Source organism: Mesocricetus auratus, unplaced genomic scaffold, assembly GCF_017639785.1.
Source record: "Mesocricetus auratus isolate SY011 unplaced genomic scaffold, BCM_Maur_2.0 Super-Scaffold_100041, whole genome shotgun sequence".
In the NCBI taxonomy this organism is placed as follows: domain Eukaryota; kingdom Metazoa; phylum Chordata; class Mammalia; order Rodentia; family Cricetidae; genus Mesocricetus; species Mesocricetus auratus.
Window position 1 is genome coordinate 8,608,690 of NW_024429218.1, and position 13,384 is coordinate 8,622,073.

The following is a 13,384-nucleotide window of genomic DNA, read 5'->3' on the forward strand; positions in this document are numbered from 1 at the left end:
AAAGCAGCCACATGGCACATGTTACAAAACTGATATTACACCCATCTCACTAAAAAGGGAAATATACATTTATTTATCCTGTAAGAAGAAAGGTGAAAATTTTAATAAAAAGTCACCAACTTAGTGGTTGACAATTAATATCTTCTGTCCACTTTCCATTTAATATTTGTAAGTTGGGAATATGCTCCACTACCTACCAGCAGCTTTTGAGACAAAATGTGTTCTGTGGTTGAAGCAGGAAGCACATGACAGTTCAAAGTTTGGAGAAATGAAACTGATAAAGTAAAAGACTTATACATTTATAATTGACAATATGTAAATAACTCTAGGGTTTTGATACTAAATTTGTCAAGATAGCACTGCGTAAAAATAACAATACATGAAGAGTTTGAATTGTGAGATTTCAGAAAACCATTCATCCTTGGGTTCTCATTTGCAATGTAGATGTGTGGCTGACTCGTCTTGATTTACCACATTGTTGTTACAGCTGGATTGCTGGAAATCATAAATAAAAATCTTACATTTTTGAGAGCTGACTTAGTACATAAATGAGTCACAGTTTACTCAGAAAGATAATTTAAATTATTTTGTTTTGTAGTTCAATGTCTTTATTTAACATAAAAATTAGGAAGATTCTAGCTTTTAATATGTTTGTGTATATAATATTTATGCATATCTAATATACATATTATATATGCAGACACACAGAGAGAGAATAAAGAAGTACAGAATAAGGGATCAAAGAAAATGTCAGTCCACAGAAAAATTAGAAGTTAAAACCAGAATATTGTATCAGTAAACAAATTACTGGAACCATTTCCTTTTGCTCATTTTGAAATGCTGTGAAATGTTCTATGGAGGATTTGCTTTGCAAGTCTGTATACTTCACTAATCTATATACATAGCCATCATCATTTCAAAGGCAGCAAAAGAAATTCACCATATCTTAAAATCAGTATTTTCCATATTAAAAGCGTTATCTAGGGAGGGACTGAGTTAAGAACATCTAATGCTCTTACAGAGAAGTGTTTGGTTGCCTGAACCACATAGGCAGTTCCAGGTACCAAAGCCCTCTTTTGCCCTCCATGGGCACCAGGCACACACATGACACACTTATGATAAGCAGGCTTTCACACACACACACACACACACACACACACACAAACACACACACGTAAAAATGTATTTAATAATCTAGGGAGAATCTGATTTTTGTAAGATTGTAATGAAATACTAGCTTTAAAATGTACACATAAGACTTATATCATGGGTAAAATAGGCATACCTAAAATGAAATGATTTATTTTTGCAAAAAATCTATTAAATGTGGCTTTTCCTGAAAAATTCCACTATAATACTCTTGTCATGAGCTTACAGAAGATAAAGGTGGCTTCGATTCTAAGATTATCATGAAGGAAAAGAAAGGAATGTTATAATGGTGTCCAGGAAACAGTGTGAATTGTATGGGTTCTGTGTGCTTGTCAAGTTAGAAGGTGAGAATCCAGTTATTATAAGGAAGAAAACATGAAATAGGACACAAATCTATACATATTGGTAAATACATTGGAAAACTTTGCAAGCTTGCTGGTTAAAAAAGAAATTTTTTCCTTTGAAATAGTTGGCCTTTATTTCTTTATTCATTGCAGGTTGATTGATTGTTGGTTGGTTGAGTGTGTTTGTGTGTGTATGAAAACCTATAAACTCTACTTCCAACAAACATAGAACTTTGAAGAATGGTAATATCACTGACCGTTGGCTACCTAGGGAATGGAAATGTATGTGAACATCAGGAACTGAAGTAGAGTGCTTAGTGACAAGCTATGTCACTGTAGACATACTCATAGCCTTAGTGGACACTCTGAATTGAGAGTTAAACTTTGAAATTTTTTCTAGGAAAAAGACCCCCCTCCCAAAAAAGTTTCCTTTTATTTTTTTTAATTCCATGTGACCAGCCATGGTATGACATGTAGTGAAGAGGAATTATAATATGTATTCTCTCACTGCCTAGCAACTAGCTCTCACCATTTGCTTTTCTCAACTCATCGACCAAGCAGCAGTCATTAAATATTTGTTGATTGTATGTTAGCATCACATGACTCCCAGTTTCTTTCTTTAGACTAATCTTTATTATAAGCTAGAATCACAACTTTCTCTAATGAATATTTTTATTAGATGATAAGAGGTTTTATTTTAAACTTTATAGTCTATACCTGCTATGATTTTATTAAATTGTAGATCTTTCCCATGTTACTTATGGCTTCATGAATTTTAAACTCTAAAATGACTCAACACAATGCTCAAGAGATAGGCAAACATAATTAGTAATTCAAGTTTTGGAACTGTGAAGGTTTAAGCTAGAATCTATGTTCTGTCTCACACACTCACTAGCTGTGTGACCCCCACAAAGCTCCATCCAGACTTCATCTTCCATATCTATACAATGAAATCGTATTTATTCCAAAAGAGTTGTGGAAAAAAGATAATGTAATCCATGAAAGCATTAGTATAATAGACACATAACATGTGGGCTCAATTATTATTTATGAGACTGATGGAAAACACATTTGGATTTTAGTTAAATCTATAGTATAAATTATTTGCTTTAATAGACTTCTTCTTTACATTAGCTTTAGCAAGGAAAAATGAAATGGCATGAATGTGCCTCCAATATTCCTGTATTCTTATCCTTGAACAATAATCAGCATTTCTGTAATGTATGATAAGGACATTTGTTTTTCAAAAAGAGATTTATCAAATTACAATTTGCACATCATGAAGATGGCCTATTATATCTAATTGTACATAAGAGATGTCATCATGGTTAAAGAATTCCAGTCAAGAGCTTAAATTTTAACGGATATCAAGAGACACCGTTCAGAGTATTAAACACAGTCCTTAGTGAAAGGAGTAGAGTAGCTGACACTGTTATTGCTTTATCTCCTTCGTTAGTATAATTGGATAGAGAGTTAATAAGTGAGGGAGTCAAACTTTGATCAAAACATACATGGAGTCTACAGTTTCCATGAGTGCAAGGTTTGTTTTATGTCTTTTTGTTGTGTTTTCCAAAGAAGACTAGTCTAAAAGACAAAGACCAATCTAAGCACAGATCTTATAAGTCATATAATTACTTAAGTGAACACACAGAGGCAACGAAAGCCAGTGTTACTTTTTCTAGTTCTTTTCTCTAAGCCCCATATCCACCAGAAAATACAGAGCAGCCAAAGGGTAAGCCTAGGGGTATGATTGCACCTCCAACCATTTCAGGAAGCATGTTATGAAGCCACAAGGGTAGATTTGAGTGTAATGCTCTCATAGTATTTAGCTTTCTATATAGTGTAAGCACATACTTTAAATTACTTTTTGTTCAGGGGCTCTTGTTCCTTTCTGCTTCACTGGGGGACCGTGAATATCTCTGGAGGTGTGGATTGTAGGATGGTAATCCTTTTCTCTATGTCAAATATCCGTGTATGAGTGAGTACATAAGAAGTTTTTCTTTCTGTGACTGGGTTACTTCATTTAGGATAGTTTCTGCTAGTTCCATCCATTTCCCTGCAAATTTCAAAATTCCATTGTTTTTTTCTGCTGAGCAATACTCCTTTGTGTAAATATACCATTTTTCTGTATCCATTCTTCGATTGAGGGGCATCTACTAGGTTGCTTCCAGGTTCTGGCTATTACAAATAATGGTGATATGAACATAGTTGAACAGGTGTTTTGTTGTATGAATGTGCATCCTTTGGGTATATGCCTAAGAGTGGAATTGATGGATCTTGAGGTAGACTGGTTCCCATTTTCCAGAGAAACTGCCATACTGATTTCCAAAGTGGCTGTGCAAGTTTGCACTCCCACCAGTAATGGAGAAGAGTTTCCTTTTCTCCACATCCTTTCCAGCATAAATTGTCCTTGGTGGTTTTGATTTTAGCCATTCTGATAATGACACAGAATTGTTTTTATTTTCTTTTCCCTGATGACTAATGATGTTAAGCACTATCTTAAGTGTTTTTCGGCCATTTTAGACTCCTCTATTGAGAATTCTCTGTTTAGTTCTGTACCTCAATTTTAATTGAATTGTTGGTGTTTTGGTGACTACTTCCTTGAGTTCTTTGTATACTTTGGAAATCAGTCCTCTGTAAGATGTGGGGTTGGTGAAGAATTTTTTTCCCATTTGTGGGCTGACGTTTTTCTTGTTGACCCTGTCTTTTGCCTTACAGGCAAAAGTTTCAGGAAGTCCCATTTATTAATTGTCAATCTCAGTGACTGTGCTACTGGTATTATGTTCAGGAAGTGGTCTCCTATGCCAATTCGTTGAAGAGTACCTTCATTTTCTCATCTAAGAGGTGCAGTGTGGCTTGATTTATTTTGAGATCTTTGATTCATTTGGACTTAAGGTTTGTTCATGGCGATAGATGTGGATCCAATTGCAATATTCTACATGTCAGCATCCAGTTATGTCAGAACTATTTGCTGAAGATGCTTTTTCCCCCATTGTATAGTTTTAGCTTCTTTGTCAAAGTGGGTTAATATTAAGGTCTTCAATTCCATTCCATTGGTCTACCTGTCTGGTTTTTTTTGCCAATACCAAGCTGTTCTCATATATATATATTAGAGTTTGAAGTCAGGGATAGGCATGTCTCCTGAAGTTCTTTTATTGCACAAAGTTGTTTTGGCTATTCTTGGTCTAGTGTTTTTCCGTATAAAGTTGAGTATTGTCCTTTTAAGTTCTGTGGAGAATTGTGCTGGATTTTTATAGGGATTACATTGAAACTGTAGATTGAATTTGGTAAGATTGTCATTTTTTACTATGTTGATATTACCTATCCAAGAGTATGGGAGATCTCTCAATTTTCTAGAATCTTCTTTAATTTCTTTGTTTAATGACTCAAAGTTCTTGTCACACAGGTTTTTCACCTATTTTGTTAGAGTTACCCCAAGATATTTTATGTTGCTTGAGGTTATTGTAAAGGGTGATGTTTCTCTGATTTCTTTCTCAGTTCCTTTATTGTCTATATATAGTAGGGCTACTGGTTTTTTTTTTTTTTGAGTTAATCAAGTATCCTGCCCCTTTGCTGAAGGTAATTATCAGCTGTAGGAGTTCCCTGATAGAATTCTTTGGGTCACTTATGTAAGCTATCATATCATCAGCAAATAGTGAAAGTTTTAAATTCTTCCTTTCCAGTTTGTATCCCCTTGATCTCCTTTAGTTTTCTTATTGCTCTAGCAAGAAATTCAATATTGATGAGATATGGAGTAAGTGGACAACCCTTGTCTTGTTTCTGATTTAGAGGAATCACATTGAGTGTCTCTCCATTTAGTTTGATGTTGGCTGTTGTGTTTTGTATATTGTCTTTATTATGTCTAGGTGTGTTGCTGTTATCCCTGATCTCTCCAAGACTTTTATCAAGAAGGGTTGCTTGATTTTTCAAAGGCTTTCTCAGCATCTTGTGAGATGATCATGTGGTTTTTTTCTTTTTATCTTGTTTATATGGTGCATTACATTGATGTATTTTCATATGTTGTACCATCCCTGCATCCCTGGGATGAATCCTCCTATGTCATGGTGCATGATTTTTCTGATGTGTTCTTGGATTCGATTTCCCAGTATTTTATTGAATATTTTTGCATCAGTGTTAATGAGGGAAGTTGACCTGTAGTTCTCTTAGATGTATCTCTGTCTAGTTTGGGTACCAAGGTAATTGTAGCCTTGTAAAAAAGAGTTTGGCAATGATATTTCTGCTTCTATTGTGTGGAACAATTTGAGGAGTATTGTTGTTATCTGTTTTTGAATATCTGGTATAATTCTGCACTGAAACCCTCTGGCCTTGGACTTTTTTTTGTTGGAAGACTTTTGATGACTGATTCTATTTTGATAGGGGCTATAGGTCTATTGAAATTACTTATCTGTTCTTGATTTAATTTTGACAAGTGATATCTATCCAGAAAATTGTTCATCTCCTTTAAGTTTTCCAATTTTATGGAGTATAGGTTTTTAAAGTGTGACCTAATGATTCTCTGAATTTCCCCAGTGACTGTTGTTATGCCCCCTTTTCATTTCTGATTTTGGTAATTTGCATGCTCTTTGTGCTTTTTTGTTAGGTTGGAAAAAGGTTTGTCTATCTTGTTGGTTTTCTCAAAGAACCAACTCTTTGTTTCATTGGTTCTTTGTATTGTTTTCTTTGTTTCTACTTTATTGATTTCAATTCTCAATTTGATTATTTCCTGGTGTTAACTCCTCCTGGATGAGTTTGCTTCTTTTTGTTCTAGAGTGTTCAGGTGTTCTGTTAATTCTCTAGTGGGGCTATTATCTAGTTCCCTCATGTGGTCACTTAGTGCTATTAACTCCTCTCTTAGCACTGCTTTCAGACTGTCCATTAGGTTTGATAATGTTTTGTCTTCGTTGTCATTGAATTCTAGGAAGTCTTTTGTTTCTTTCTTTATTCCTCCTTTAACCAGGAGTGATGCAGTTGAGTATGGTTCAATTTCCACGAGTTTGTGTTGTTTTTGAATTCTAAGTTTAAGCCATAGTAATCCAATAAGATACAGGGGGTTATTCCAATTTTTTGTATCTATTGAGGTTTGTTTCATTGCTGAGTATGTGGTCGAATTTACAGAGGGGACCATGTGGCACCGAGAAGAAGGTATATTATTTTGTGTTTGGATTGAATGTTCTATAGTTGTCTGTTAAATCCAATTGGTTCATAACTTCTGTTAGTTCCTTTGTTTCCTTGTTAAGTTACTGTCTGGTAGTCCCGTCCAGTGGTGAGAGTAGTGTAAGAGTGTGGGGTTTAATATATGATTTGAGTTTTAGTAATGTTTGTTTTAGGAACGAGTTTGCCTTTGTATTTGGTGCATAAATGTTCAGAATTGAGACTTCATCTTGAAGAATTTTTCCTGTGATGAATATGAAATAACCTCCTTCATTTCTTTAGATTAATTTTAGTTTGAAATCTAATTTGTCAGATATTAGGATAGTTACACCAGCTTGCTTCTTAGGGCTATTTGATTGGAATTTTTTTCCAACTCTTAACTCTGAGGTAACATCTTTCTTTGAAGATGAGGTGTATTTCTTGTATGTAGCAGAAGGATGGATTCTGTCTTTGTATCCATTCTGTTAGCCTGTGTCTTTTTATAGGTGAGTTAACACATTGATATTAAGGGATATTAATGAATATGACTGTTGATTCTTGTTTGTTTTGGATTTGGTTTTGGTGGTGGTATTGTGTATTAATTTTCCCCCTATATCTGACTTTTGGTAAAATGAGTATCTATTTCCTATGATTTTGTGGGTGAAGTTAACTTCCTTGGTTTGGAGTTTCCCTTCCAGAACTTTCTGCAGGACTGGATTTGTGGATATTTATTGTGTAAATCTGGTTTTGTCATGGAATATCTTGTTTTCTCCTTTTATAGTGATTGAGAGTTTTGCTGAGTATAGTACTCTGGACTGGCATCTGTGGTCTCTTATCCAGGACCTTCTGGCTTTTAGAGTTTTCATGGAGATGATAGGTTTGCCTTAAATGTTACTTGGCCTTTTTCTTTTGCTTCTCTTAATATTCTTTCTTTATTCTGTATGTTTGGTGTTTTGATTATTATGTAGCAAGGGGACATTTTTTTTCGTTCAGACTATTTGGTGTTTGGTAAGCTGCTTGTACTTTCATATGTATGTTCTTCTTCTGGTTGGAAAGATTTTTTCTATTGTTTGTTGAACATGTTTTCTGTACCTTTGAGCTGGGCTTCCTCGCCTTCATCTGTATCTATTATTATTATCTTTGGTCTTTTCACAGTGTCCCATATTTCCTGGATATTTTGTGTTAAGCATTTGTTGGATTTAAGATTTTCTTTGGTCAATGAATCTATTTCCTCTAGTTTTTCCTCAGAGCCTAAGATTCTGCCTTCTGTCTCTTGTATTCTGTTTGTTACACTTGTATCTGTAGTTCCTGATAATTTACCCTGCTTTTCTACTTCCAGCATTCCTCTGTTTTTTGTTTCTTTGTTTGTTTGTTTGTTTTTACTTTTCTTTTGGTTTTCTTTTGAGACAGGATTTCTCTGTATTGCTTTGGAAACTGTCATGGAACTCACTCTGTAGATCAGGCTGGCTTCAAACTCACAGAGACCCACCTGCCTCTATGTCTCCAATGGTGGGATTAAAGACATGAGCCATCAACACCCAGCTTAGTTTGTGTTTTCTTTATTGACTCTACTCGGTTTTCAGGTCTTGAACTGTTTGGATTGTTTCCTTCATCTGTTTGATTGTTTTCTCTTGGCTTTTCTTGCTTTCTTTAAGTGATTTGTTGACTTCTTGAATTTTTGGTTTCTTTTTTTCTTCTATTTGTTTAAGGGATTTTCTCATATCCTTTTTGCGTGTCTCTATCATTTTCATGAAGGTGTTTTTAAGATGATTTTCTTCTGTTTCATCTGAATGGGGATGTTTAGGTCTTGCTTGTGTAGAATCCCTAGACTGTTGATATCATATAAGTCCTTCTGTTGTTGGATGTGTTCTTATACTTTTGTCTTCCCATCTTTTCTTCCAGTGGGTGTATGTAGGGTCTCTTCCTCTCCTCTCCACCAAATGGTAGAGGGGCAAGATAGGAATGTTGACTGAGGATTCTGGTTGCTTTTTTCTGCCTCCAGGTCCCTCTGAGGGTTTGGTGGCAGGACAGGTCTGGTGGCTGCAGATCAGGGAACGTGGAGGGAGAAACATGGTCTGGAAGGGCACCTGGCACTTACCTCTCTACTGGAAGGTGGAGGAAAGACAGAAATGGTGGCCGATGGTGCTGGCTGCTTTGTTCTTCCTGCAGGTTCCTCCAATGAATATAATTTATATATAATTTTATATAAATGTAAACTTATATAAAATCTCAGGACAGGGAAAACCTCCCTTAAGTCTGTTCTTACTCATTAAGTAAGAATAATGAATTGGGTTTGCATTGGCTAGATCATCAGGAGTGAAGAGCTGTGGGTGCTTCCTGTGCTTTGTGTAACTGCTGTCTTTGTTGTTGCAGCACCGGCTACCAGTTTATTTACTATTCACCTGAAAACACAGCGAAGGCAAAGGAAGTCCTCAGCAACATCAATCAGCTGCAGCCTCTCATAGCAACCCATGCAGACCTGCTGCTCAGCTCTGCCAGCCAGCATTCTCCAGACAGCTTGAAGAGTTCGTTAAAGCTGCTCTCAGAAAAAGTAAGATCCAAATCTTTATTCTGGTGGGGAAAGTGAAGTCCCCCAACCCCATACGTGCTTCCTCCTGCGCCCATCACCTTTCATGCTTCTGGAAATGTAAGAGACTGGGTTAAAAGGAAGCTGCAGAACATTGCCACGGGATGAGACAAATTGATTCCTTTCTTTCTTGGGTAGGAAATGAAACCTGCTCTTATCTGGAATATAGCTCCTATTTTCCTTGTTATTTTTATGCCTCCTTTTGGTTTATGATATGAGTAAGTGAATTGAATTAGATTTGGAAGATTATTTTCCTCTGATAATCACATATGTTTATGCACTGATAGCTGTGCATTTGAATGGAGTATCATTTGATCTGAGTCACATCCTTGGTGTGGATCCCATCAGTGGCATGGGGCAATCTATCTGTCTCTCTTTGTCTTTTATGGCATTATTAAACAGAAAAAGGTTATCAACACTACAAGAATAGAGATTGTTGTTTAAAACATGATAGGAGCCGAGTTGTGGTCATTCCAAGATTGACTTTCTTGGTGCCTTCAGTAAACAAAAGTGGTCAGGTCTGGGGCAATGCATAGTATGAGATTCTATAAATAATTAGAACTATGCTATTTCATAGAACCAAGGTGAAAAATAGATCAGTTATTGCATGATTTTGAATGTCAAATGAAGCATCCTAGAGTTTGATACACTAAGTTCACCTGTCACCTATATGCCACACTTTTTGTACTCTGTTATAGGAAATTTCTAATAAATATGAGTGAAGAACCTGACAAAAGGAAACACTTCTAATAATTAAAGAATAAATCAACACTGTGGTTCTTTGCCTTTCTAAAAACAACATTTGTAGATATTATGGATATCATACATGGCTGTACCTTTTACTCATCTAAGTCCATTACTAATGATAAGGTTGTATTTAAAATTTTATCTTAAATTGTACATTTCTATATACATTTTACTTATAGGAGAAAACTAAAATTCATGTTGATTGAAAACTATTACATTTCTGTTCAGAAGTGTCAGATGGCTTTTCTAATAAATTTAAAATTATACCTCAACACAAGATCTCTCGTATAAACCTAGTGGCTTCCCATGCTACAAAAGATATGACTATCTTACAAAGTAGAGAAAAGTTTGACAAATCTTACCAGAAGCTCTTTTGTGTCAAGGGAACATGGACTCCAGGACTTATGCTATTTTATTTAATCTCCACATGATCTGTCTACCTACTCAAGGTCACTTTATATAAAATGAGTGTTTTACACATTTTTAAAATTGATGTTTTTAAATTATTTTTAACTTGGGAAAATTCTTTTAGGACTGGGTGGGTCAGGAGAAAACCTCAAAGAGGATTATAGATGGTAAAATAATATAAACTCACTTTGACTCATCTACCTTATAGGTGTGTGGGTGGGGGAGATGAAGGTTATCTCAGTTCACCTACACAGAAAGTTTTAGCAACTAGTGCATCCAAAGAAGGGGTGTGTCATTTCATATATCCGGACAGTACACTGCAGGGATGAGGAGGGTATTATCTCCTACTTTAATCCAGCATTGCTCCAAGTTTTTCTCTTTTATTTTTTCTGTTGAGTAGACAGGTTTTGTCACCTTAGAAACTAACAGGATGTTTTAATAGTTAAGTTTTAAGCAATACATCCCCTTGAGAATTCATGCCTGGAATTTCAAAGAGTTATGAAAGTTAATAGTTCTGAATGGTCTTTGAAAGAAGGATTCAAGGTTAGTCCAAGAATTGAGCATGAACAAAAGTTTTAGAGATATGATAAATCTCTATAAATATCAAACATTTTAAGCTGTAATAACTTATGTTTCAGAATTTCTAATAATCCTGTGGATAAGAGAGTAAAAGTTAACTCAGTGATAGTACCTAACTTTGTTTTGTTGTTAGCTTTTTTAGACAGGGTTTTTCTGTGTAGCACTAGCAATCCTGGAACGTAATCTATAAACCATCCTGGCCTTGAACACAGAAATCCTCCTGCCTCTTCTGAATCCTAGGATTAAAGGCATGCACCACCACACTCTGTTATAGTATTCATTTTAAAAATAAATTTACAAAAGTTATTTAAGGCATAAATATGATCTTAGAGTTCAATGGTCATTAGGATGAAGCAAATTAGCATGTTTTGTAATTTTTATAGCTCATTATTTGGTGCCTTAGAGACAAGGCAAGCTAAAATCTAGCCATTTCCAATAATTCCCAATATAGCACAACCTTATTTATGCTCATTATGAGTGTTTGATCTGAAAACCTGATCATTCTACATGTGTGTAGTTTTGAAGCATCTGGTAGACATGCCACTAATTTATTGTTTCTAAACTAGTACATTGGGGAATAATTTCTTAAAGTTTCTTCACCAGAAATTGATGCTACAAAATAATCTGGGAAATATCAGGATCTGCCTGTTCTCATGCTTGCCTGTGTACCCAGCACTGAGCATCTGCCCACAGCAGGGAGAAGAGGGTTCAGTGCAGTAAATTTAATTGTCTGAGGCATTCTAAGGACAGTGCGGAGTGATGCCAGAGAAATGTTTGAGTCTAGAGCTGAGGTAAGGTAAGCATTGGCACCCAGAGAACACGGTGATAGGTAGTATCAATGAATATGACCTGGAGTTTGTTAGGAAAGCTAGAGCAAGAGGGGAATCTCAACTGACTGCAGGGCTTATTCAGACAGAGGAGTTGATATACGTTAATTCAAAAGCAGTTCATGCCATCTCTGCTGCTACTGAAAACTGTAGAACAAGCCAGCAATTCATAAAAACGTGTTTGTGTGTGTGTGTGTGTGTGTGTGTGTGTGTGTGTTTCTGAATTCATGCTATTTTTTTATACCTGTGACTGATCCAAGCGACACAGAGTGGAATATGAATAAACAAATCTCTGTTCTCAACAACAAGAGAGTCCAGAGCCTTGATGGTAGTGGTTGTATTAGTAATGATGATGGCGGGGAAGGGTGGCATTCACCTCAGGATCAGTTAAAGGCTCCATTACAGTGAGATTTCTAACTTTAACAGCTATATGAGGTAGCTACTGTTATTTCCCATATTCACTATTGATAATCCCATCAAGTCATTAGCATTCTCATTATAAACCGGGACAAATCAGTGTTAAGCAACTTAGTATTTATACAAGTTGTGTTCCTGGTTGGTACTTCCCTGTGCTCATATCACTGGATAGTATCTGTGAAGACACCCATGACCTGTGGACAAAGGAATATGTGTACTGGAGAGCATAAGGAGAAATTCACAATAATGAATAATTACTATGTATTCTTGTGCTAGACCGCACAAACTCAGTCAATTGCATTATGATTTGAAATTTCTTATATATCTCTTAGTAGTATAGGGAGTTAAACCTAGGGTCTCACACATGCCAGTCAAACACAGTGAGCTACAAGTCTAGCACATGTCTAGCATATCTTCTGATGGACAGATGTGTTGTGGCAACTTTATCAGTTCACAAAAATATTAAAGAAGAAGTTTAATCACATGCTATTCTAACACACAGGAAATTCTGAATTTAGATGAATAATCCATCCAAAAGGGCACAATTTTGTATAAAAGTAAGAATTTTAGTAAATGATATGAGTAGATAATATCAGAATGATTTAAAATGCAATTTTCTTTTCCTTAAAATACAGAAAAGATCTTTGACAAAAATTCAAGGAAATGGCTAATGTAGAAAAATTCAAACTAAAAAGTAAGGAAAATGTAAACAGCATATATAACTATCCCATTGATCAGAATTATGAATGACATTGGCTTTCACATGTCCATCTCTCCCCCCATTGTATAGAAAGTCATTATTGTCCTGCTTGGCAAGAAAGGCCCATTGAGCACTTAATTGTGCATTGTACTGCACTTGATGTTATAAGATAAATTATAAATAGATATAGCGGTTAACTTTTACAACGCCAGATTTTCAAATAATGGGGGTGTTTCACAATACTGTAACATTTAAGAAATGACTATGTAACCCTTAGAGGCTAAACTCACAATGTACAGAAGAAATTCTAGTACTAGCATCTCTTTAGGCAGAGTAGTATACATCCTATTACGTTAAAAAAATGAAAACTCTTTCCTTCTGAAACTCAAGATTTCCTTAAATCTCTTTCTGTGATGGCAGTATGGGCAGCAGGCCTTGTCTGAGAAGTTAAAGTGATGTGTGCTATTGAAGAGAGTGCAGTCGTGGCCAACTTAGG

General features: G+C 35.6%; 1 protein-coding gene across 6 annotated transcripts in view; it reads left to right on the forward strand.

Moving 5' to 3' along the window:
• The window catches only part of Inpp4b (inositol polyphosphate-4-phosphatase type II B), a 748,592-nt gene that overhangs the window by 604,219 nt on the left and 130,989 nt on the right, over positions 1–13,384 (forward strand). For all 6 annotated transcript variants that reach the window (XM_040734799.1, XM_040734801.1, XM_040734796.1 and 3 more), the window contains one exon: positions 8,997–9,174. In XM_040734799.1, coding sequence (XP_040590733.1) covers positions 8,997–9,174 — 178 coding nt within the window. The remainder of the gene's footprint in view (positions 1–8,996; positions 9,175–13,384) is intronic.